At 36.7% G+C, this 24,488-nt stretch overlaps 1 protein-coding gene across 8 annotated transcripts in view; it reads right to left on the minus strand.

Annotated features, from left to right (window-relative positions):
- CNTLN (centlein) overlaps positions 1 to 24,488 on the minus strand; it is a 309,757-nt gene that overhangs the window by 83,443 nt on the left and 201,826 nt on the right. For all 8 annotated transcript variants that reach the window (XR_009346344.1, XM_059141989.1, XM_059141990.1 and 5 more), the window contains 2 exons: positions 15,567 to 15,658; positions 9,851 to 10,392 (listed from right to left, as the gene is read on the minus strand). Coding sequence is in view for 7 of the 8 variants with exons in the window: in XM_059141989.1 (XP_058997972.1) it covers positions 9,851 to 10,392; positions 15,567 to 15,658 (634 nt within the window). In the remaining variant the exon portion in view is untranslated. The remainder of the gene's footprint in view (positions 1 to 9,850; positions 10,393 to 15,566; positions 15,659 to 24,488) is intronic.

Consider the following 24,488-nt stretch of genomic DNA (forward strand, 5'->3'; position numbering starts at 1 on the left):
CTAGACAACAGGACATATTGGCCTTATAAAAAAAATAATCCCTGACCTCAAGCTAACCATGCCCTGTTTTCTGCACTACTACTACTTCTTTTTTTTTTTAAGATTTTATTTATTTATTTGAGGGAGGGACAAAGGGAGAAGCAGGCTCCCGCTGAGCAGGGAGTCCGACACGGATCTCGATCCCAGGACTCCAGGATCATGACCTGAGCCCACAGCAGATACTTAACTAACTGAGCCACCCAGGTGCCCCTGCACTACTTCTATAAAACTCCCTCTTTCCCAAAATCCTTAGGAAGAGTGTGCCATAGCTTGCTAGGCACAATACTCCCCCAGTCCATGGACTGTTTTCTCTTGAATAAAGGACTTCAAACTTGTTACGAAATTGTATTATTTTTGTCATTTGACAGCATGTCTTTATAATGCTGTTCAACTATGAGAAATGAACATTCATAAATATATAAATGTTAATAAGCTAATAATTATATGATATAGTATTTTATATACATATATAAAGGACAAGGTTCTATTTTTCTGTTTTCCAAGTACATTTCTTATATTTCAGACTATGAAAAGCTAAAAGAAATAGAATGTTCTAAAGTCCTGAGGCTCCCCTGTGGGATTTCTAATTGTTTGAGAATTTTTTTGCAGCTGAGTGATTCCTGAGAATGTTCTGTCAGGCAGGAAATGTAACACTTAATCGTCACAGTATAAAATCAAGTTTCACCGCTAAGCAACTTAAATGACAATCTTGTGTTTTAAGAGATACTGTGATACATCTCCCAAAATATGTGACCATCTGCACAAGCACTAATGTGATGAAATTAGAATTGACTGTGTTACTTAGCTTTCATGTATTTATTCGTGTATATATATACTCACACATGAGTAAACCCCAGCACTTCTATTATGAAGAGTGGAAAGATCACCGGCTGAGACATAATTAGTAGCTGAAACTAGAATTTCCTTGAAGACATAGATAAATGCTTAGTGAGTTTTAAGCTAAGGAGGATTTTATCTCTAATGGCTTTTGAGAATGAGGAAGAAACCCTTACAAAAAGTAAAAAAGAAATGGGAATACAGATTTGGTCCTTCTTCCTCACCTTCATCAATTTTTTTTAAAAGATTTTATTTATTTATTGGAGAGAGAAAAAGAGAGATCACGAGCGGGGTGATGGGGGTGCGCAAAGGAAGAGCAATAAGCAGACTCTCCACTGAGCAAGGAGCCTGATGCGGAACTTGATTCCAGGACCCCGGGGTCATGACCTGAGCCAAAGGAAGACACTTAAGTGACTGAGCTTTCCAGGTGCCCTGTTTTTAAGTTTTTATTACCTGCCTGAAGACAAGGGACTTGACCCATTGATCATTTAGAACAATGGTTCCCAAACTAGTCTACTTATTGGAATTAGTTGGAGAGCTTCAAAAAATCGTGAAGCTTGTATCCCACCACAGAAGTTAAGATTTAATTGTTCTGGGGTGTGGTCTGTGTAAAGGCCACCTATAGGCACTCAACTTGAACAATGGAAAACTGACGAAGGTAGAAGGGCCCACAGCAACCCCGTGGCTGAATACAAACAGGCCTATTAGGCAACCCACCTCAAAATATCCATATAAGTCCTAGCTGACCAAGGATGACCTACATTCAGACACAGTACCAGGAAAGTTAAATTCCATATGTTCCCATACTTCCTCACCTTCCCCACTTAACTACAGCTCCCCACCAACTGCCTCAAGCCAGACAGTCTCTCCTCCACAGCCCTGCTCACAACTCCCTCCAGGTTATTATTTCTTTCCCTTTTGTTCTGCCTCAGATGAATTCTTTCACTGCAGGTGTCACTTGGCTCCACATTTGGTGGCCCCCATCCAATCGGGAGATCCCAAAGTCTGAGCTTTGGAAATTTTTTTTCTTTTAAAGATTTTATTTATTTATTTGACAGAGAGATCACAACTACGCAGAGAGGCAAGCAGAGAGAGGGGAGGAAACAGGCTCCCTGCTGAGCAGAGAGCCCACCATGGGGCTCAATCCCAGGACCCTGGGATCATGAGCTGAGCTGAAGGCAGAGGCTTTAACCCACTGAGCCACCCAGGCACCCCTGAGCTTTGGAATTTTTATAAAATCAAGGTAATCCTAACAGAGGCAAGTAAGTTTGTACTTAAGAAACAGCTAGCTCTAAGGACTCCCTTGACAATATGAAATAACAGAAATTATATTCAGAAGAAAAAATAGGATCCATATCTAATGTAGATTCTATTCTCCTCCACACCTATTTATCTCCAACGCCCTGTCCCTGAAGAAGATCCTTTGGATATCCGGGACCCTTGTCTAAACCCGCCCCACCTCTCTGCAAATCTCTACAAAACCTGAAATGTGGTTCTAAAAACAATTTGGAGGTCACCCATCTTTACCAATCCTCAGGCCTCACCTATTCAATCTCAGACTGCTTGTAGATATTGAGGCACTGGAAACAGAATTGTCCTGCACTTGAGAAAAAAAAGAACAATTTAAATTACCCTGAACCTCTAATAATAGGCAAATATACCATCAAAACTCCATCTTGGAAAAAACTTATTTTTTCTATGCCTTTGTGATATAAGTTTTCTGCCCCCATCATCTATAGGACCTAAGAGCTATTCTTTAAAATGCAAATTTTTTGGAGGAGTTTCTCATCAAAAAAGAAAAGTGAGGTGGATATTTGGAAAATTGGACAACTGAAAAACTAAAGACCCAATTTTATTTTTTGCTTTTGATTTTGTTTTTGCTTAAAACAAAAGTTGTTATTAAGGCTGGTATGATTCCTACTGCTTCCCTCTATGATTCTTTATCTGAATTCTCATGTTTTACTAAATTTCCGTCTGAACTGCTTTTCCAGTCTAAAGAGATTACCTTCACAATAACCACTCAAGACTGGGGGCAATGCTCCTCAGCTGTCTTTCACTCCTCGGCCAAAGGATGACCTAAGAGCCAAGTTAAAGAATTTATTAAACTAAGGAAGGATCATCAAAAGTTTTTTTAAGTTGGGGCACCTTCGGCTCAGGTCATGATCTCAGGGTCCTGGGATAGAGAGCCCCACATTGGCCTCTCTGCTCGGCAGGGAGCCACCCCCCCCCCCCCCCCCGCCTACCTGTGATCTCTGTCTTTGTGAAATTTAGGCAAACTTTTTTAAAAAAAAGTTTTTAAAGTGGATTATCTCCTGCAATTAGTGGATAGATTAAAAAGGTAGAAAATTAGATGGAAATCTACCAGTCAGACTAAATTTATGAACAAGGCTGATATGCACTGCCTGATAGGACTTGGTTTTTGTTTTGTTGTATTTTGTTTAGCGCTTCTCCTAAGCTAAATGTACCCAAAGGAAAGAAGAACATTTCAACATAGCTAGATATTTGTGACAGTTCTTTGATATCATTTCCCAGCAACCCAATTCTTTGAGGAACTGAAGACAGCTATCCTTGTTTTACATATCTAGTCTTTACAGGACCATAGGTATGGCTCCAGAAACAATTCAAGGTCCACCAACCCTTTTTACTATTCCCTAAACTTTCCCTATTTGTTTCAAAAAGCTGGTAAATATTGGCCTTAGGAAAGCAAAGTTCTTTTTAGAGGAACCTGCATTCCTTCCCCATACCTCTGAGATGCAAATATTTTACACATTTCATGGAGGTAAGTCTTATCAAACTAGAGCAAAAGGGGGAAAGCTCATTTGAAATTTAGGCAAATGATGGGGCACCTGGGTGGCTCAGTGGGTTAAGCCTCTGACTTCCGCTCAGGTCATGATCTCAAGGTTCTGGGATCTAGCCCATGCATCAAGCTCTCTGCTCAGCGGGGAGCCTGCTTCCTCCTCTCTCTCTCTGCCTGCCTGTCTGTCTACTTGTGATCTCTATCTGTCAAATAAATAAATAAAATCTTAAAAAAAAAAAAAAGAAATTTAGGCAAATGAAAAAACATGCGTCTTCTCCACAAATATTAGTAAATACAAACAAGTCATCTGAAAAGAAACTTCACTCATTCCTACTCTTCTTTTACTAGTACATTATCATACATCTCCCAGCTAACACTGTGTGTCTGTATACATACACTGTAGATATGTGATATTTTTCTGCCTCCAGATGGTATTACCAAAATTAATTTGTGAAAGACTTCTATTTAATTCACATAAGGAAAATTAAACATACACATAAACTGAATTCTCAGAAATGTAACAAAAATGGAGCCAAATGTGTTTCAAGTTCACATGACCTGGAATAATCTTTGGTAAATAAAAACTAGTTAAGTTCATTGGTATAATCAAAATTCTAATATATTAGCATTACCAACACTGAATATAATGCAGAAATACAACTTTTATTCTGCCTGGGTTTACTAATCAAGTAATTTCATGTTGCATCTCTTAGAAAATTTGTCAGCAAGAAAAAAAAAAACTTGGGATGATGGCTGGCTGTGTCTAATGTCTCATGAAGTTTTCATGGGTAGTCTAAACACAATTGTTGGAAGTGAGTGATTCAGACAGTTGTTAGTGGGTTAAAAGCGTTTATATAAACTTTTTTTTTTTTTTTAGATTTTATTTATTTATTTGACACAGAGAGAGAGATCACAAGTAGGCAGAAAGTCAGGCAGAGAGAGAGAGAGAGAGAAGCAGGGTCCCTGCTGAGTAGAGAGCCCGATGCGGGGCTCGATCCCAGGACACGGAGATCATGACCCGAGCCAAAGGCAGCGGCTTAATCCACTGAGCCACCCAGGCGCCCCTTATATAAACTTTTTAATGGAAATTATATTTTATAGTATATATACTTAAAACATAGTTTTCCAAATACCTTTGTTAAGTTGAAACTTTAAAGTTTAGCTAAGTTAAATTCAGTGGTGGTGAACTCACCATCTAGATCATTTCCAAATAAGATAAAATAATTACTGAACATAAGCTTATCTACTTTCAGCTTCATATTACACAGCAATTAAACAATTATTTGAATCTGTTGGTAAGCATGTCATGTATCATACTGAAAGAATGCACTATTTTTAAAAGGGGAGGGGCATATGTTTGTATAAATTATGGAATATAAGTATAAATTTGGCAATCTAAAGAATGCTGGTATAACACAGTTCACAATTGCTTACTTAGTTTTCACTAGAAATTAAGGTTCTTTTTTAATATTTTACTTGAGAGAGAGAGAGAGAGAGAGAGAAAGAGCAAAGGGGGGGTGGAGGATCGGGGGAAGAAGCAGACTCCCCACTGTGCAGGGAGCCCAATACGGGACTCAATCCTGGACCCCAGGATCACAATCGGAGCTGAAGGCAGTTGCTCAACAACTGAGCTACCCAGGATCTGAAATTAAGGTTTTTAAGGGTTAAGAATTCTAATTAGTAAATGTAACTAAAACTACTAGAAATAATAATCTTTTCTGAATGCAAGATAAGTAGGATGTGTGTTTTCAGTAAAAAAAGGTATATGGAATAGAAATGCATTTTGTTGAAGGAAAGAAAGTATGTCCCAAAGTAAAACCAATTAATTATAAATGGGAAAGAAGGGAATCTTTAAAAAGGAACTAATGCATGGAATAGAAATGCATTTTGTTGAAGGAAAGAAAGTATGTCCCAAAGTAAAACCAATTAATTATAAATGGGAAAGAAGGGAATCCTTAAAAAGGAACTAATGCATGGCTAGGACTGGCTAAGATTGGAATTAATTTCATTGAGTGAACTTTAATATCAGAAGTAAGCTACTATAACTTTTCAGTTTGATTTTGTCTCTGGTAAAAGGACATTTTCTGACTATTGGTATATTCTTGGTAAGAGACAATGAAATGTTCTTTACCTTTTAAAATAATGTACCCTGAAAGCAAAGATTTTGTTTTTTTTTAAATCAAAATAATTCCCTGTGCTTCATTATTTTTATAATCAAGTTTTTTATTACTTATGTAAGTCTAGTCCTTTTGATATAAAAATGGCTAAGTTTTGATGAGCACTGTGTAAGCTTCTGTATTTGCCTGTGAAGTCTTTATAGTGTTGGTTAAATAGGTAACTAAGTATTAGCTCATGGTAAACTATGATCCTATTTAGTCAACTGTCCAAAACCTTTCGATATTTTTGACAAACTTCCCAAAATCAAATTCTAAATGAAGTCTCTGACCCAGAAGAAATTCTAAGATACTAAACACGATCCCTGGAATATCTCAAAAGTTACTAACCTAATTAGGTTGATTTAGTTCATTAAGTTACATGAGAAATATTGTAAAAAATGTGATGCTAAACTTATTTGATTATATTTTTGTAGATAAAAGTATCAATTTAAGTGTTCTGGAATTTGCATGAAATTCCTAAAACTCTGACTTGTCCTGGTATAATGTTATCACTTACAGTTCTAGTTATTATCCTGAAGTACATATACCACAGAAATAACATTTCCTTGCCAATTGCATTGTAATGAACTCTCAGCAGATGGTTAACCATGGCCATTTTTAATTCTGTCATTTTACACAATTCTTGTTTTACTCTGAAATTTTAATGGTTTGTTTGTTGGTTTTTAAAGAAAGAGTGACCACAAGCTTATGGAAAGGGGGAGGGGTAGAGGAAGAGGGAGAGAGAATCTTAAGGGAGGCTCCATGCCCAGTGAAGAACCTGATGTCTTGACCATGAGATCATGACCTAAGCTGAAATCAAGAGTGAACATACATACACACACAAAAGAGTTGAACACATAGCTAACTGAGCCATCCAGGTGCCCCTACTCTTAAACTTTAGCAGTAATATTTGGAAAATGCTTCATCTCCAAGAAGACTCATGGAAAATATTCTAAAATACCCATTTCTTATAACTTTAAGATCATAAAACTGAACTGGGTAAGAGTTTCCAGAACTAATAGAAAAACTGATTCTAGCAGAATTAAAAATTAGTAACATGGGACTTAATGAACTGATGATAATGATTATAATTTTTGTGACTTTGTTTTATCATTAATGTTTTTAATGTTTTATTCTTCTAGATTTAAGAAAACCTCTTCTCTTAAACTAACAATGACTTACAACAATTTGGTAAAATGTGCCTTTTGTAAACAGATGGAAACATTTATCTTTTTCTCCCTAGGTAATCCTTCCAGAATTTGGAAACTCTTAGTAAATATTCTTATATTTTCATGGAAATCTTTTTTTTTTTTTTTTTTGGCATAAGTTCAGCAAGAATCTGTTCTCTTGTAACATGACAGAATTGGGAATATTGGGTATATTACCAAGGTTTTGAGTGGCATGTCCTATCTTAGAGAAGCTTGCATAGACTCAGATTATGACCAGACAGCTTTTAGGAACTAAGATGACTTTATGGAACCAATAAAACTTTTTAGGAAAACAGCCTGGTACCCCAGCAGCTTTTCCTGGTAAGGAAGGTCACTTCTTGGCAGGTGAAGAAACCTCAGGACATTTTGGGGACCTCAAGAAGAGAGAAATTTACCCAAATCTACAGCTATTGCAGGCAAGTCTGGTGGCAAATCATTGGACTGGAATCTTGGTCTTGAGAAGCTTTGAAATTTCAATCTGAAACCCCTTATGAAAAATTCCAGTAAAGCAGATTTAAGAAGAGCTATATGGTCAACCACTATTCTTTGCTGGACTTATGTAAATAACCACGCCAAGTTTATTGAAATTGGGCTTATTTTGGTTACCTTTAGTGGAAATTAGGGTGATTTGAAAGAGCTTAATTATATTTCAATAACCTACCTTTGTGGATATTAGATTCTAGTTCTTATTGTCTCAAGGGTTTGTTGTCTATAAACTATACTGAACCCTGAATTCTTTTGGTTTCCTCAAATATTTGGCTATGACTCTCCAAACTAATGTTTATACTTTTGACTTGGAATCACTGAAAGGAAAGGAAAGCTGCCTTTCCTCCATAAGTCCTGCAAACTAAAGCTAGGTCACTTGATATAAACATCAAAGCAACCACCACAAAAGCTTGTGTTTTGATAATCTTCATGCCTGTTGCTGTGTGGGCAACTAAACAACCAAAGACATCATCAGACTTATTTAAACTGCAGAAGATGCTTCAGCTCCTCTGCCTAGAAATGTCTTCTTTCTATTGTCTGACCTCAGACTCAGACTGGGTTTATAGTCTGCTCTAATCATTAACTTTTGTTTTAATTTTGCTTCCAAAGGAATGCGTTTTTAAATGACTGATTTTTCACACAAAATAGGTCTAACTGTGGGAGCCCACCTGTAAGACCAATCTCCTAAAATAATACACAACTGTTTAACTAAACTGACCTATCCTCAGAACAGAGACTGGTTCCTTGAGATCCAGAGCAATCTATCAGCTTAGCCTCTGGCCTGTGAAACTTCTCCGGGAAGTTTCAAAGGTGGGATTACAGGGGCAGAGTTTGCCACCCCAAAATATGTCTGTTGGGCATAAGAATTACCTTTAAGAAACTGCAAACACAGAACAAGTTCTGGAAATCAAGTAGACATTACCTTTTTGTAAGAGACAGTTACATGCATACGTTGTTGTCTCCACTTGGAGGTGTGCTGCCGTCCTTGTGCCAGGAAGAAACGGATGACTCTAAGTTTCTAAAAATTCTAAGAAATGGACGACTCTAAGTTTCTAAAAATTTTTGTCATGAAGAAGACAAGGACTTAAATCTGCATAATAATCTTCCCCCTTATTTACTGTACTTTTCCTGATAACCTCCCATAACTGAATCGCTGACCCCACCTTCTTTTGTCTTCATCTGAAAACTGTATTTAAGGAGAAGGTTTTGGCCATTTGGAGGACTTACTCAGTTTTCTTGGGTCTCTCCCATGTAGGAAGGAGGTACGCATGTGATTGAACTTCTCTTTGTTTTCCTCCTGTTAATCTGTCTTATATCAATTTCATTATTAAACCAGTCAAGGAACCTCAAGGGGAAGGAAGGAAAACTCTTCGGCCCCTACACTATCTAGGGATATCCCAAATCTAAAACAGTTCTCTTTGGGGGTTTAAAAACAAAACAACAAAAAAACAAACCAAAAAACTTGGGAAAATACATGCCATTATAAAACAAGACAGAATTATGGAAAATTGTTCAAATTGTTAGCAATTCTGACAACAGTAAACTTCCCACAAAAGATGTGTTCTGCTATCCATTTGCCTTTGTGGTTTTACCTATGTGCTTCAAGTATGTATACGACTGTATAGCCAGGGGTAAGGAAAAGAAGTGTTACAGATTTTTACTATTCCCATGTTGCTATTCACTAGGTGTTATATAACTTAGGGCTAGGAATTTACAGAGCTTTACCTTTAAAGAACTAATTTTTAACCACCATTCAATTAAAGTTAGTACAATGACTTTGCATAAATACATACATGAAATAATTAGTGAAGATGGTTCTTAATTTAAAGGATGTTAAACAGCTTGTAGACATCTGGTAACAAGCTGAAATGGGTCATTCAAAATTTATCTAACTAAATTAAGGGGGAAAAATGTTTCTCCTCCCAGGTTGGCATGTCACAAGATAACTAAACCGACTTAGTAGGCTTGCCTGGGAATCCTTAGCTGTCAGTGGTGAATATGCAAAGGGCCAGCAAATTAAATCAACCTGCCAAACTGTCAATTTCAAGCCTCATGACTGCATGAAAATAGCATCACTGGAAGAAATCAAGCATTGCCTTCTTTTGGGTTTCCTGGCACCTATTCAAATACTCATGCAGTTGTGGCTAATTTTGCATGCAAATTTCAGTCAATAAGCTCAGAACAAGACCTCCCAAGATATTTCAAAGGATCTGACAGTATTTTTTCTGAATACCAAATCGACAGTAGTTGAAATTCAATCTCCATTTGCTGGTGCTTTACATATGCACAGTGTCCCCACCACAGAGCTAAGCTAATGAGAGCCTTACCTGCTCTCACTCACATCCTCCCAGCCGTCCTTGTTGAGGTTCTCAAACACACTGCTCATAACCTTGATGGAGTGATTGAGAACAGTGTGGTAACGACCCACAGAGCCCTTTTTCTTCCCGGCTTTCAATTTAACCTTGGTCGTTGTTGTCTTACAGTCATATTGTCCAGACCTCACTTCGGCGGCGGCCATCTCAGATTTAGCTTTGTCTGCTGATACTGAATGCTGCAATTTCTCCACTGAATTCATCTGTTCTTCATTTTCATTTCTCAATCCATTAGCTTCAGCCACTTGTCTCCTTAGGGAAGTGACTTCTCTCTCCAGTTCACCAATTTTTACCTGAAGTTCAGCTTTATCTTTTTCTACTTCTTTACTCCCCCTTTGCAGCTGTTCTAGTTCTTTTTCTCTGCCCTCTGAATCTTCTTGTTGCTGTTTTAAGAGGGATTTCAGGAAGTCATTTTCTTTCATTAATTTTTTATTCCCTTCTTTTATTTTTCTTGACCCTTTCTCATAGGATTTTAGCCGATCTTCCAATTCAATAACCTAAACAGAAGAGTTTGATTTATTCTTTTAAAAGCCCCAAACCATAATCTGCTGTATATTTTTTTTATCATTTCTAATTTATGAAAGTAAAATTACACTTAGCACAAGGACAAAATAAATCTAAAGTACTTAATTTCTAAATAAATCTAAGGTGGTGTAGATAAATACATTACAAAATGCAATAATACATCTGTTGAATAAAGGACAGATGGTAAAAGAAGTTAAAATTCTACACAAAGTGATAGAGAACTAAGTATGCTAATAAACTTTGCAGAGTTTTCTGAGGTAAGTGCTTTGGCTATATAGTCTATTTATTGTGAGAAATATTTTTAGAGAAAAGCAACTTAGACAAAAAGTCTAAAAATAGATGCACAGAAAAACTTTAATAACAATTTTCTTCAATATCTAACAATCACGTGAAAAAAATGATTACCTATATAAAATATAATCTACCAAGGCTGCTTTATTCTAAATTAGAAAGATGTAATTTTAGTAGTCATGAGGTCCTTAATTTATATAATAAAGAAATATTTACTGAAAAAAAGTTAACAACTTAAAATTAAAATTATTCCAAGATGGCATTCACTTATTTCAATAAGCATTGTTCACACTGTAGGACACAGAAATGAAAACATACATTATTTTACCTTAAAAAATTTTAAAAACTATTTGGAAAAAAAGGCACTTGCAGAAATAAATCTGATAAAAGATAGGATCTAAGTGCCAGAAGTCTGGGCAAAAGGACAGAGCAATTAATTCTAAGCCATGAGTATGAAAATTTCAAGGGGGAGTTGATTTCAATTGAAATCTTGAAAAATAATCATTATTATTTGTAAAGTACAGTTTACCATTTACAAGATGGTTTCATAAAGATGATCTCTCCTGATCATCTCGAAACCATGTGAAGTGGGTAGAGCCAATAATTATCTTCCCAGAGAAGAAAATAGAGACTCTGAAAACTTAAGTAGTACAAAGAGGTAAACATTTCCTGCTTCAAAATGGGATTCAAATTTAAGATTTTGTGCCCCTCCCACTATTCTACAAGCCATATGGGAAAAGTTACCCAGATATGCATGGAAAGGAACAAAGAACTGGGGTCAAGCAAGAAACCTAAATGACTGGAACATCATATGGACTAATTTTTACTTTTAAAACAATTCTTCAAAGGATAAACATACTTGATGTACTGACAACCATTAACTTAAAATATTCCAGAAATCTACAAGATGAATCTTACTGGACTGAGTTATGGTGGTGAAGATATAAGTTGTTTCCTAGATATGATTTTCAGTCATTTCTGATTTATCTATCCTTCCACATCCCCTATTCTTCTTGTGAGGTCAGCCTCCTTCATTTAATTCAGTAAGCTTCACCAATAGGTTATCCTGATTCAGGACATGGATATTTCCCAAAACAAATATTAAGGATCTCATCTAATTTAAATTTGTGATTCCACAGTATGATATATTCACCTACTGTTAGACCTGTTTCTTTATAAGGCTTACTCTTGAGCCAGAACAGAGGTATATGGAAGAGTTTATACCAGACTATTACAGACCTCTGTACTTCTGTAAGAGAAATTGTATTGGTCCTTTACAGTGCAAATACTTTATTGAAGAGCTGGATAATGTGACAAAAAGTAAGTGTTCAAGAACATATGAACTGTGGCTGAAAACCATTTACTTTTTCAAAATTATTCTATGCCAAATTTAATTCTCTATTTAATAAAAAATACTACAAAATAAGAAGTATCACTTTTTTATAAACTCTGCAGTTTCTTAGTGGTTTTAATAACTACAAACAATATACTTTTCATGTGTATATTTTTAAATATTTTAGCATGTTAGATTCCATGATGGAGTAAGCAGAGTAGACTGTATTTTTTTTAAATCTATCTTGTGAAAATAAGAAATTACCTTTTTTTAAAAAAATTGAATGTTGATATAAAAGTATTAAGGAACAGTGTGGTCTTGGGGAAATTAAATTTTGTTCTGGTTTTTATCTTACTTCCAGTTCAGGTTATCTTAACCTGGTAAAATATTTAACCTATTTTAAAGTTCCCTATTTGTGAAATGGGAATAGTAATATTTATCTTGCAGATTTTAAGTATTAAATATGATCACACACAATAGTTCCTGGTAGACAGCCAGGTCAAAACAGTTTATCACTACCATCACCATCATCATTATTGTCTCTATTATTATTAATCACAACAGATACTTAATAAAATTACCTTAGCTAAAATATAATTACTTGCACTAAATACTGCTGAATTAGCCAGTAAATCAACATGTTAAAAACAAATGTAACAAACATCTTGAATATGAGATTTCAATTCTGGAAATTAGGATTATCTTTTTCTTTTGACTAAAATCCATTTATTTATTTATTTATTTATTTATGTTAAGGATTTTGTTATTTATTTATTTATTTATTTATTTATTTGACAGACAGAGATCACAAGAGGCGGGCGGAGGATGGGGGAGCAGGCTCCCTGCTGAGCAGACAGTCTGATGCAAGGCTGGATCCCAGGACCCTGGGATCACGACCTAAGCTGAAAGCAGATGCTTTAACCTACTGAGCCATGCAGGCACCCCTAAAATCCAATAAATTTGGATGCAACTCACGACAATTTTATGTACCACTGGAAAAATGTCATTTTAAAGACTGTTACATTTAAAATGTTTAAGTCTGTTAACTGCCTAATGTGAATCCATGTTTAATCGTAAAAACTGGTCAAAATTATTTGCTTTTAAGTTGAAAATGGAGGAAAAGTAATAAAACAGAGACACTACTTTTTTTTTTTTTTTTAAGATTTTATTTATTCGAGAGAGAGAGAGCAAGCCAGCACAGAGGAAGAGTGACAGGGCTAAGTCACTGAGCAGACAGCCTGATTCAGGGCTCATTTCCAGGACCCTGGGATCATGACCTGAGCTAAAGGCAGATGCTCAATGTCTGAGTCACCCAAGTGCTCCCAGAGACACTACTTCTAAAAACTTGAGAAAAGGAAAGCCTATAACATATATTAAAATGTCATTCAAGGGGTGTCTGGGTGGCTCAGTGGGTTAAGCCTCTGCCTTGGGCTCAGGTCATGATCTCAGGGTAATGGGATCGAGCCCGGCATCGGGCTCTCTGCTCAGTGGGGACCCAGCTCCCCCCTACCCCCTCCTGCCTCTTTGCCTACTTGTAATCTCTCTCCCTGTCAAATAAATAAAAATAAAAGATCTTTAAGATGTCATTCAAGGCATACTCTTAAAAATTACTGTTAAACTGATGTTAAGCCTCCAGAAACAAAGAGCAAAATTTCAATATATATTTGAGAAAGAAAGTCAAGGGATTTTTTTAAAGGCATTTGGTTTGTCTGTAAGTCAACTCAAGTGCATACTTTTCCTCCAGTACTGATCATTTAAATAATTTACCAAAAAAGATGGCCCCTTTCTAAACTGAAATAAAACACTTGGCTTTGCAAAGTGTCTGTAATAGTTTGCTAGTGCTGCTTCAGAAAATACCACAGAGTGGGTAGTTTAAACCCCAACAATCTCATTTTAATTTAATGAACTCTTCGAAGACCTCATCTCCAAATACTGTCACATTCTGAAGATACTGGGAATTAGGACTTTGACATAATAAAACTGGGTGAGAGGGGACTCAATTTACACCATTCATGCCGTAACAGTGTGAAATGTTAATATATTATTAGAAATAATTTTGTATGTTTTATTTCTACTATATAAACATTGTCTTCATGTTGTTGCTATCTTTTAAACCTATTTTGTATGAGTTTTACAATACATCCTTTTAAAATGAGGAAACCCAACTTCAAAAGGTTAAATCATGACTTGTACAACTGCATTAGGTTAATATTTTTTAAAGGTGACAAATTAGTGATAGTCCAATGCAAATAATTCCTCTTGGCTTTTCAGGACTATGATAGTAGCCATTTATGGCAGCTGGAATGAAATAATGGATTTCTTTAGGGTTTCTACCCTAAGGAAATAGTAGGTAGTAGTATGGTATTATGTAGTCATAGAGAGAAAAATTATAGAAACCCCAGCAAACAAAAATGTCACTGTGAAACAAAGAAGATAAGCTAATGCGAACTGTTTGACATTTCAGCTGATAATGCATATATTATTTCAATTACTCATTTTGCCTTAAGATAAATGACTGTGAGTATTTCTTATTCTGTATGTTGTATTAAGCTGTTATGTGTTATTCAGTAATTATGAGATGACAGCCTTTGTTACCTGACATTGGGCAAGTGTTAGAAGTAGAAGAGATGACATCATCTGTTGTAAGTCACTAGATTTCCTATAAGTCAAGTCACAGATGCAAGAAATGTAAGTAGTCACATTAATATTTTTGTTTATATATGTTTATATATTTGTGTATTTCCAGCTTTATCTGAGTATCCAGCATAGCAAATGATAACCAGGCATAGAATAATCCTTAAAAAAAATTTTCTTTGTAACAATAATAATGAGTGCTAAAATGAAATCAAGTCAACTTAATGGGTCTTGTATTTACATATAAAAAATATGAATTAAGTATAAAATTATAAAAATAGATGTTAATATTTTTAAAGAACATCTTATTATTAATTATAGGATGATATAAAGTGACTGCAGGGTTTATATGAGTAGTTCTGTTAAAACAGGGAGAGTGATCCTAAATTATATGGACATAAATTTCTATCTAAAATGAGATAAGTCATGTATATTTGTAACTTTAAAATTAAATTACAAACATATTATCATTTTACTTCGCTGAAGCTAAAACTATGCTCAGTTTTAATAGTTCAAATACTGCAAATCTATATGCTTTTTGAAGTATAACAGAGTCTCATCATGTCCCATTTTAAAATGAAACTGTTAATTTATAACTAATAAGCACATATAGTATAAATTTTTATAATTTCCATTGTCATGTCCTTCATTTCATCTCTGAAGATATTTTTAATCTATGTCAACAGAAGCACAAGTGTTTTCCACATTTATTTCACTAACATTGATTTTTTTTTAACCCATTTTGGCAAGCAAATGATTTTGAATTATGAATTTAAATTAAGGATTCACACAAGGTATAAGTTCATGAGACTTCGTTTTAAAATACAATCCTTTATGTTAAAATTCAGATTTAACTCCCTCAGCTCAATATCTTAAAGATTAGACTACCTTCTGCAATGTCTGCTCTGACATTTCTTTCCCATTCTTCTCTGGAGTACTCTTCTTGACCCCATCATCTTCACCGTATCTACAGAGTTGTTCTGCGAGAGAATAAATAATATATTATGGTACCTCATATACTGCTGAAAAACTGGCCTGTCGTTTTAAGGAAAAGGGTTCTAAGTTTCTCAATTATGAATAATCTAGTCTATTTTATTGCTGACTATTTGGCTGAGAACTAAATGGTGACCTTTTCCAAGATTTTCAATCACATAATTATGTACCTTTGTAGTGTCTTTTTTTTTCCCCAGTGTAAGATTTTCAAAGGTACAACAGATCTTCAGGTTAACAATGCTACACTTTTATTCCTATTTTCATTCTTTTGTAGACTATTCCCCCTTTGCCTTAAAAGCAAAATTCACTGCCTTCTTATCTATACAGTCACTACCAGTTTTGTTCTCTGGATCTTGTTCCCTGCCAGGAGGATCAGAGTGATTGCTGAACAAAGCAAACACTAACCGAATTAGGGTGGATTGAAACTGTAACAGCCCCTACCACCACCTTTTTTTCATGTAAAAGATCATGCACCGGGCAGAGTAAACCTTAAAAATCACACTTCCAGAAAAACTGTCACTTTACAACACATAGAAACCCAGATAAGAGGTGAAATTATTTCTTTAAGTAATTCCTATACTGACCATGCCAGTGACCACCAAAACCTTTTCAACCAAGCAAAAATATACAAGCAACGTATCAAAATTAAAGGGAAAAAAATCGTAAAATTTCAGTTAATACTAGCAAAATTTAAATACATTAGAAGTTATAAATAAATGTCTTCTAATCAAATAATTATTGTGACAAATTTAGTATTTTCTTACTGAATTAGTTTTAGGATACAGCATTTCTTAAGGAATCAAAAGAAGGGCAAAAAAAGAATACATAAAGCTAAAAGGATACATATCTGTGTTAGACTGAGGTGATTTTGCTTTAAAGTATGCTTGGCTGCTGTAGGTCAGTGTAAAACTTTGATTTATCAACAAAGGAAAAAGAAAACAATATTATTCTCTGTAGAGTAGAAATCCTCTTGGTATAAACAGTGACTAACAAGTTTGTTAGAGTGAATTAGGCATTTCTTTTGTCTTTGAAACATGACATATCCAATTAAAACTTCTGCACTCATGAAATAAATAGAACACTATCCTAAGGATAATAAAAGCTAGAATAGGTAGAATTTGCCACCTGGGGAATATGTACCTTTACCTTGATAATAATCTATTGGTTCCCAAGTTTCTTTTTCTAGTCCCCTAACACCATGGTGCTGAATTCATTTACAACACTCTTTCAGCAATATAGAAATAATATGCAAATACAATTCAGCTGTTCAAGTCATTTAAATATCTACTATAGTTCTAAGTGAAATATTTACTCTTAAAAATAAGTAACTATTTCTATGCTCAAAGAGCATAGGATACTAAAAATAGCAAAATAACTCCAATAAAATAAATGCTGAAGACTGATTTAAAAATGGATTTGATTGTTGTTTTGTGTTGCTGGGTGTATGCAAAAGTCCACTGGTGGATGGGTTGACCATGCTCACTTGTGATTTTCTTTTGAAAACTTTAGTTTCTTACCTTCACAGGTTTTCAAAGAATACTCAAGTAGCTAGGCTCAAGTGATGGAGGGCAGCAAGAAACAGGCCCGCCCCTTGATTCTCCTCCCATTCAAGATTTATTTTTAATGTTTTAGTTTTAAATGCCTTACTTTTATTTTTACTATAAAAATTCATTCTGATTTATATTCCTTCCCAGGAGGTTCTTCCTCTTTCTTTTAATTTCTTTTAAGTTCTTAAAATCTTTTAAGTTCTTCCTCCACTTTCTTTTAACATTGCTTATTTATAATAGTTTATACTTATCTTTCCTTCTCTGTTTTTCTTTTCTCTTAATTCTCTTAAATTACCTGAGCAAATTTAATTCTTCTGCAACCTTTTCCCCTCCTGGTAGATTCTTCTAGCTATTTTCTCAAGTTATTTTTAAAAATCTTTTCTCATTATGAGGAGTTATAGGAAATCCCACCCTAAAATATGCCGCCGCAGTATTTTGAGCTGTAGGTACTCGAAAAACAGCAAATGCTTTTGGTTTATACTCTGATATCACACTATGGTAGATTATTAGTCAGCAAATCCTTACTCTACTCTCCTCTGCCTTCATGGGTGGAGTACAGATTCCCACTCCACTGATGCTGAGCTTGGCCGTATGAGATGCTTTGACCAAAGGAATGTGGGTATACGTAAGAGTGTTATAAACCTAGAACTTAGGTATTTCCCCTCTCCCCATGGAAATTTCCAGTATCTGCTTTGAAAAGAATATGCCCACATAGTCACTGGGCCTGAGACATGGTGGACTTAAGTGAGCCCAATATGCTCCAGACAATCACAGAAATGCAGCCTGAAGCACATCTGCGCCAGCTGATCCACAGAAACCATCAGCAAAAAAATAACGTATATTATTGCAAGTCATTGAGATTTTGTGGTTCTTTATACAATAGCTAAAGCTGTCAGGTACAGAAATTGGTAATGATAACTGAGCACGGCTATAATAAAAACCTAAATGATGTGGCATTGATTTGGGGGCTGGGTGGTTGGTGCCAAAGAATGTTCCAGGAGCTGTGAAAATGGCGACCTGTGTTACACAGTGGCAAACATTTGGCAAACTCCCATCTGACATAACATGGAAGACAATAAATGTAGCTGATAAATTTGTAACAATGAGTGAGGAAGTTCCAGGGTCGAATGGGGTGATTGTTACTGGCTGCATTTGACTAGGTTCTAGAGGAAAGAACTGAGCTCAGAAAGGAGCAGCCACAGGCATAGAGAGAAGTACATACGTTCCAGTACTTTCAGGGTTGGAAATGAAAGTGTTTCTCACCATATCAAAGGAGATAACACAGACACACTGGCAGGAAAGGCCAAATCCAAGATATTGACATTAAGCCTCTATGTGTGACTGTCACGCCTGTTCCTAACAATCTTTGAAAGTAATAATGTGACGCTTAGTAGATACTTGCAGCTGGACAACAGGACTTCCAGAAAATTTATGGGTGAGGGCCTAGTCTGAAATATGCCCCCAACCCACCACAGAAACTCATACAGATAAAGACATATGAATTGTTGCTAGCTGTATTTAATAAAATGACTTATTTTAGCCAAAGAATATGGATAGAAGTTATGATATGTCAGTTTCAAATCTAGGCTTAAGAAGTTCTGTATGTTCATACTTGTCCCTTTGTAGCCCAGAAATAGACACGTGGAGCAGAGTAAATTCTACCTGCAGCCTGAGAAAGAGCTGGATTAGATGATCCACAGCAAGGAGAACTGCTTACGCCAATCCACACACCCACATACAAAAAGGAAAAAAACAAAACAAAACAGGCTTGCTGTTGTTTGTGAGTGCGTTTTCCCAACAGGCCTTCAGTTTTCAATGAAGAACACCATGAACAGTGTTTTTACGAACATACTCATGCAAGGATTCCTGCTCCAAACCTCATCTTTTAACTGATTTTTCAGGCCTGACCATAGGTATTATATGCTTTACCTGGTATGCCCCATGATGGAAGTTGACCTCCCCAACCGGACCTGGTACACAGCTAATGGACTATGGTCCCTGAAGGGAGTTACAGTTAAGGGCTCAAGTTCCCTCCGGCCAACCACATTCTTATGCATATCTGTGTTCCTAGCCTAAGAGCCTCCAATAGGACTCCATGTGAAGACCTCCTTACTGCCAGCCCTTTGGCTGAGGCCTTCTTCAAGTGCCTCTGCCAAGAACTCCTTATTTGGTGGCTAAGGTGGAGGTAACATTTTTCTTTCATCTATCTGACTCAGTACTCAGTTCTTTTCCTCTTTTACCTTCTCCCTTCCTTCTCCCCCAAGACCCAGGTCAATAAAAATGCAGGAGACTTTAGCTCAAGATTCCTTTGGCATAAGACAACACCTTTGTTTGTGCTAATCCATCTGATCCTCAACTGGTGTGTGGTTCTAGGGGGGAGACAGAACAGAGGGAGTTGGCACTTTCTCCATGTTAGCCTCTTGCTTACATGGAAAGTGATTAAAGGCTTGACTGTTACTTTCACTTTGGCTTATTATCTTAAATCAGCTACGTGGACACCTGGCAGCTCAGCTCTCTCCAGCTCAGCTGAGCTCCTAACAGAGATATTATGGGATTGTAAGAGATTCACTACAGTATGAATTGCAATTTTCAGTAAAGAGGAATTTAGTGTGGTAGGGGCTTAAGGTGCTCATGTGGGAAGAAGAGACAGAAATGACTGGAGAGGAAAGGTAATGAGTTTTTTCTAAAAACATGCATAAATTTTCAAATCTTTGAAAAAATAGACAGGGGAAAATAGGTAGCAAGAAATAAAAAAATACATCTGGTACATAGAAAAAGGTTACTCTTCATAGAGATTTGGGATTTTAATCCAGGGAAAAACATGTTCAATGACAATAAAAGTAAGTACCAGGGTACCAGATTTACCTGTCCATGAGGAACTAAAACTACAGAAAATGATGAAAAAATGGTTCTCAGACACTGGGCATAGGACAATGGAAAGTAGTCATCCCTGAGAGAAGACAAACAAAGGAGTGAACTCAATCATTGCTCCCATGTACTGCCTAGAGAGCTTCCAGGTCACAGCACAAAAATGAAGGACTAAATGGAGTCTGGTGATCTTCAATTGCAGGGACTGATCCCAGAGTCCAGGGAGGCCAAGGAAGCTCGGGTTTGCAGGGTAAAGTACCAGAGAACACAAATCAGAGATAGGGAGAGCTCTGAAGATCTACAGAGGGCATCCCTCAAGTCTCCAGCTAAGTACTGATCAGCACACAAATGTGTATAAACAACCCCAAAAAAGAACCACCTAAAGGATTATTCACACAGGCCCAAGAATAGTTCCTTTCCCCCAGAGCTAAGAGTAGAAAAAAATTACATGTTATGTATCTTTGCAAAAAGATAAGAGTGACAGGAGAATTACCTCTGGAAGCATTTTAAGTCAGAAGATAGTGGAGAACATTTTTTTAAAGTATCAAAAGAAAAAAAAAACCTCCACCAATGAAGAATTCTATACTCGGTAAAAAGATCTTTCAAAAATGAAGACAAGGGGGAGGAGTCAAGATGGCGGAGAAGTAGCAGGCTGAGACTACTTCAGCTAGCCGGAGATCAGCTAGATAGCTTATCTAAAGATTGCAAACACCTGCAAATCCATCGGCAGATTGAAGAGAATAAGAACAGCAATTCTGGAAACAGAAAAACAACCACTTTCTGAAAGGTAGGACCAGCAGAGAAGTGAATCCAAAGCGACGGGAAGATAGACCCCGGGGGAGGGGCTGGCTCCCGGCAAGCGGCGGAGCAACGGAGCACAAAATCAGGACTTTTAAAAGTCTGTTCCACTGAGGGACATCGCTCCAGAGGCTAAACCAGGGCGAAGCCCACATGGGGTCAGCGTGGCCTCAGGTCCCACAGGGTCACAGAAGGATCAGGGGTGTCTGAGTGTCGCAGAGCTTGCAGGTATTGGAATGGGAAAGCCGGCTGCAGAGACAGAGCCGACAGTAAGCTCGCAGCTCGGGGTTACCTTGAACCTGTCGCAGGCTCGGTGAGCTCGGAGCGCAGCCGGAGGTCAGGCAGACGGGAGTAACTGGCGCTGTTCTCTGAGGGCGCACTGAGGAGTGGGGCCCTGGGCTCTCGGCACCTCCGGGCCAGAGACCAGGAGGCCGCCATTTGTATTCCCATCCTCCGGAACTCTACGGAAAGCTCTCAGGGAACAAAAGCTCCTGAAAGCAAACCTGAAGGGATTACTCACCCCGGCCCCTGGTAAGGGCGGTGCAATTCCGCCTGGGGCAAATACACTTGAGAATCACAAAACCAGGCCCCTCCCCCAGAAGATCAATAAGAAATCCAGCCGAGACCAAGTTCACCTACCAAGGAGTGCGGTTTCAATACCAAGGAGAGCAGCAGAATTACACAGGAGGAGAAAGCAAAGCACAGAACTCATGGCTTTTTCCCTGTGATTTTTTTTAGTCTTGCAGTTAATTAATTTTTTTCTTTTTCATTTTTTGTTTTTTTTCTCGCGTTCTGGTAAAATTTTTTTTTAACTTTTACATTTTTCTTTTTTAACGTTTTTTAACTAGTTTATCTAATATATACATTTTTTCTTTTTTATATTATTCTTTATTTGTCTTCTTTTTTTAAAATTCTTTTCTCTTCTTCTTTTTTCTTTTTTCTTTTTTTTTTCTTTCTTCCTTTTTGAACCTCTTTTTATCCCCTTTCTCCCCCCTCACGATTTGGAATCTCTTCTAATTTGGTTCAAGAATATTTTCCTGGGGTTGTTGCCACCCTTTTAGTATTTTACTTGCTCCTTCATATACTCTTATCTGGACAAAATGACAAGGTGGAAAAATTCACCACAAAAAAAAGAACAAGAGGCAGTACCGAAGGCTAGGGACCCAATCAATACAGACATTGGTAATATGTCAGATCTAGAGTTCAAAATGACAATTCTCAAGGTTCTAGCCGGGCTCGAAAAAGACATGGAAGATATTAGAGAAACCCTCTCGGGAGATATAAAAGCCCTTTCTGGAGAAATAAAAGAACTAAAATCTAACCAAGTTGAAATCAAAAAAGCTATTAATGAGGTGCAATCAAAAATGGAGGCTCTCACTGCTAGGATAAATGAGGCAGAAGAAAGAATTAGTGATATAGAAGACCAAATGACAGAGAATAAAGAAGCTGAGCAAAAGAGGGACAAACAGCTACTGGACCACGAGGGGAGAATTCGAGAGATAAGTGACACCATAAGACGAAACAACATTAGAATAATTGGGATTCCAGAAGAAGAAGAAAGTGAGAGGGGAGCAGAAGGTATACTGGAGAGAATTATTGGGGAGAATTTCCCCAATATGGCAAAGGGAACGAGCATCAAAATTCAGGAGGTTCAGAGAACGCCCCTCAAAATCAATAAGAATAGGCCCACACCCCGTCACCTAATAGTAAAATTTAAAAGTCTTAGTAACAAAGAGAAAATCCTGAAAGCAGCCCGGGAAAAGAAGTCTGTAACATACAATGGCAAAAATATTAGATTGGCAGCTGACTTATCCACAGAGACCTGGCAGGCCAGAAAGAGCTGGCATGATATTTTCAGAGCACTAAACGAGAAAAACATGCAGCCCAGAATACTATATTCAGCTAGGCTATCATTGAAAATAGAAGGAGAGATTAAAATCTTCCAGGACAAATAAAAACTGAAAGAATTTGCAAACACCAAACCAGCTCTACAGGAAATATGGGTCTTCTAAGCAAAGAGAGAGCCTACAAGTAGTAGATCAGAAAGGAACAGAGACCATATACAGTAAAAGTCACCTTACAGGCAATACAATGGCACTAAATTCATATCTCTCAATAGTTACCCTGAATGTTAATGGGCTAAATGCCCCTGTCAAAAGACACAGGGTATCATGTTGGATAAAAAAACAAAACCCATCTATACGTTGCCTCCAAGAAATTCATTTTAAGCTCGAAGACACCTCCAGATTTAAAGTGATGGGGTGGAAAAGAATTTATCATGCTAATGGACATCAGAAGAAAGCAGGAGTGGCAATCCTTATATCAGATAAATTAGATTTTAAGCCAAAGACTATAATAAGAGATGACGAAGGACACTATATCATACACAAAGGGTCTGTCCAACAAGAAGATTTAACAATTTTAAATATCTATGCCCCCAATGTGGGAGCAGCCAACTATATAAACCAATTAATAACAAAATCAAAAAACACATCAACAATAATACAATAATAGTAGGGGACTTTAACACTCCCCTAACTGAAATGGACAGATCATCCAAGCAAAAGATCAGCAAGGAAATAAAGGCCTTAAACGACACACTGGACCAGATGGACATCACAGATATATTCAGAACATTTCATCCCAAAGCAACAGAATACACATTCTTCTCTAGTGCACATGGAACATTCTCCAGAATAGATCACATCCTCAGTCCTAAATCAGGACTCAACCGGTATCAAAAGATTGGGATCATTCCCTGCATATTTTCAGACCACAATGCTCTCAAGCTAGAACTCAACCACAAAAGAAGTTTGGAAAGAACCAAAATACATGGAGACTAAACAGCATCCTACTAAAGAATGAATGGGTCAACCGGGAAATTAAAGAAGAACTGAAAAAAATCATGGAGTCAAATGATAATGAAAATACAACGGATCAAAATCTGTGGGACACAACAAAGGAAGTCCTGAGAGGAAAATATATAGCGGTACAAGCCTTTCTCAAGAAACAAGAAAAGTCTCAGGTACACAACCTAACCCTACAACTAAAGGAGCTGGAGAAAGAACAAGAAAGAAACCCTAAATCCAGCAGGAGAAGAGAAATCATAAAGATCAGAGCAGAAATCAATGAAATAGAAACCAAAAAACAATAGAACAAATCAACGAAACTAGGAGCTGGTTCTTTGAAAGAATTAATAAAATTGATAACCCCCTGGCCAGACTTATCAAAAAGAAAAGAGAAAGGACCCAAATAAATAAAATCATGAATGAAAGAGGAGAGATCACAACTAACACCAAAGAAATACAAACTATTATAAGAACATACTATGAACAACTCTACACCAACAAATTTGACAATCTGGAAGAAATGGATGCATTCCTAGAAACATATAAACTACCACAACTGAACCAGGAAGAAATAGAAAGCCTTAACAGACCCATAACCAGTAAGGAAATTGAAACAGTCATTAAAAATCTCCTAACAAACAAAAGCCCAGAGCCAGATGGCTTCCCGGGGGAATTCTACCAAACATTTAAAGAAGAACTAATTCCTATTCGCCTGAAACTGTTCCAAAAAATAGAAATGGAAGGAAAACTTCTAA

The sequence above is a fragment of the Mustela lutreola genome, chromosome 12 (genome assembly GCF_030435805.1).
Source record: "Mustela lutreola isolate mMusLut2 chromosome 12, mMusLut2.pri, whole genome shotgun sequence".
Taxonomy (NCBI): Eukaryota; Metazoa; Chordata; class Mammalia; order Carnivora; family Mustelidae; genus Mustela; species Mustela lutreola.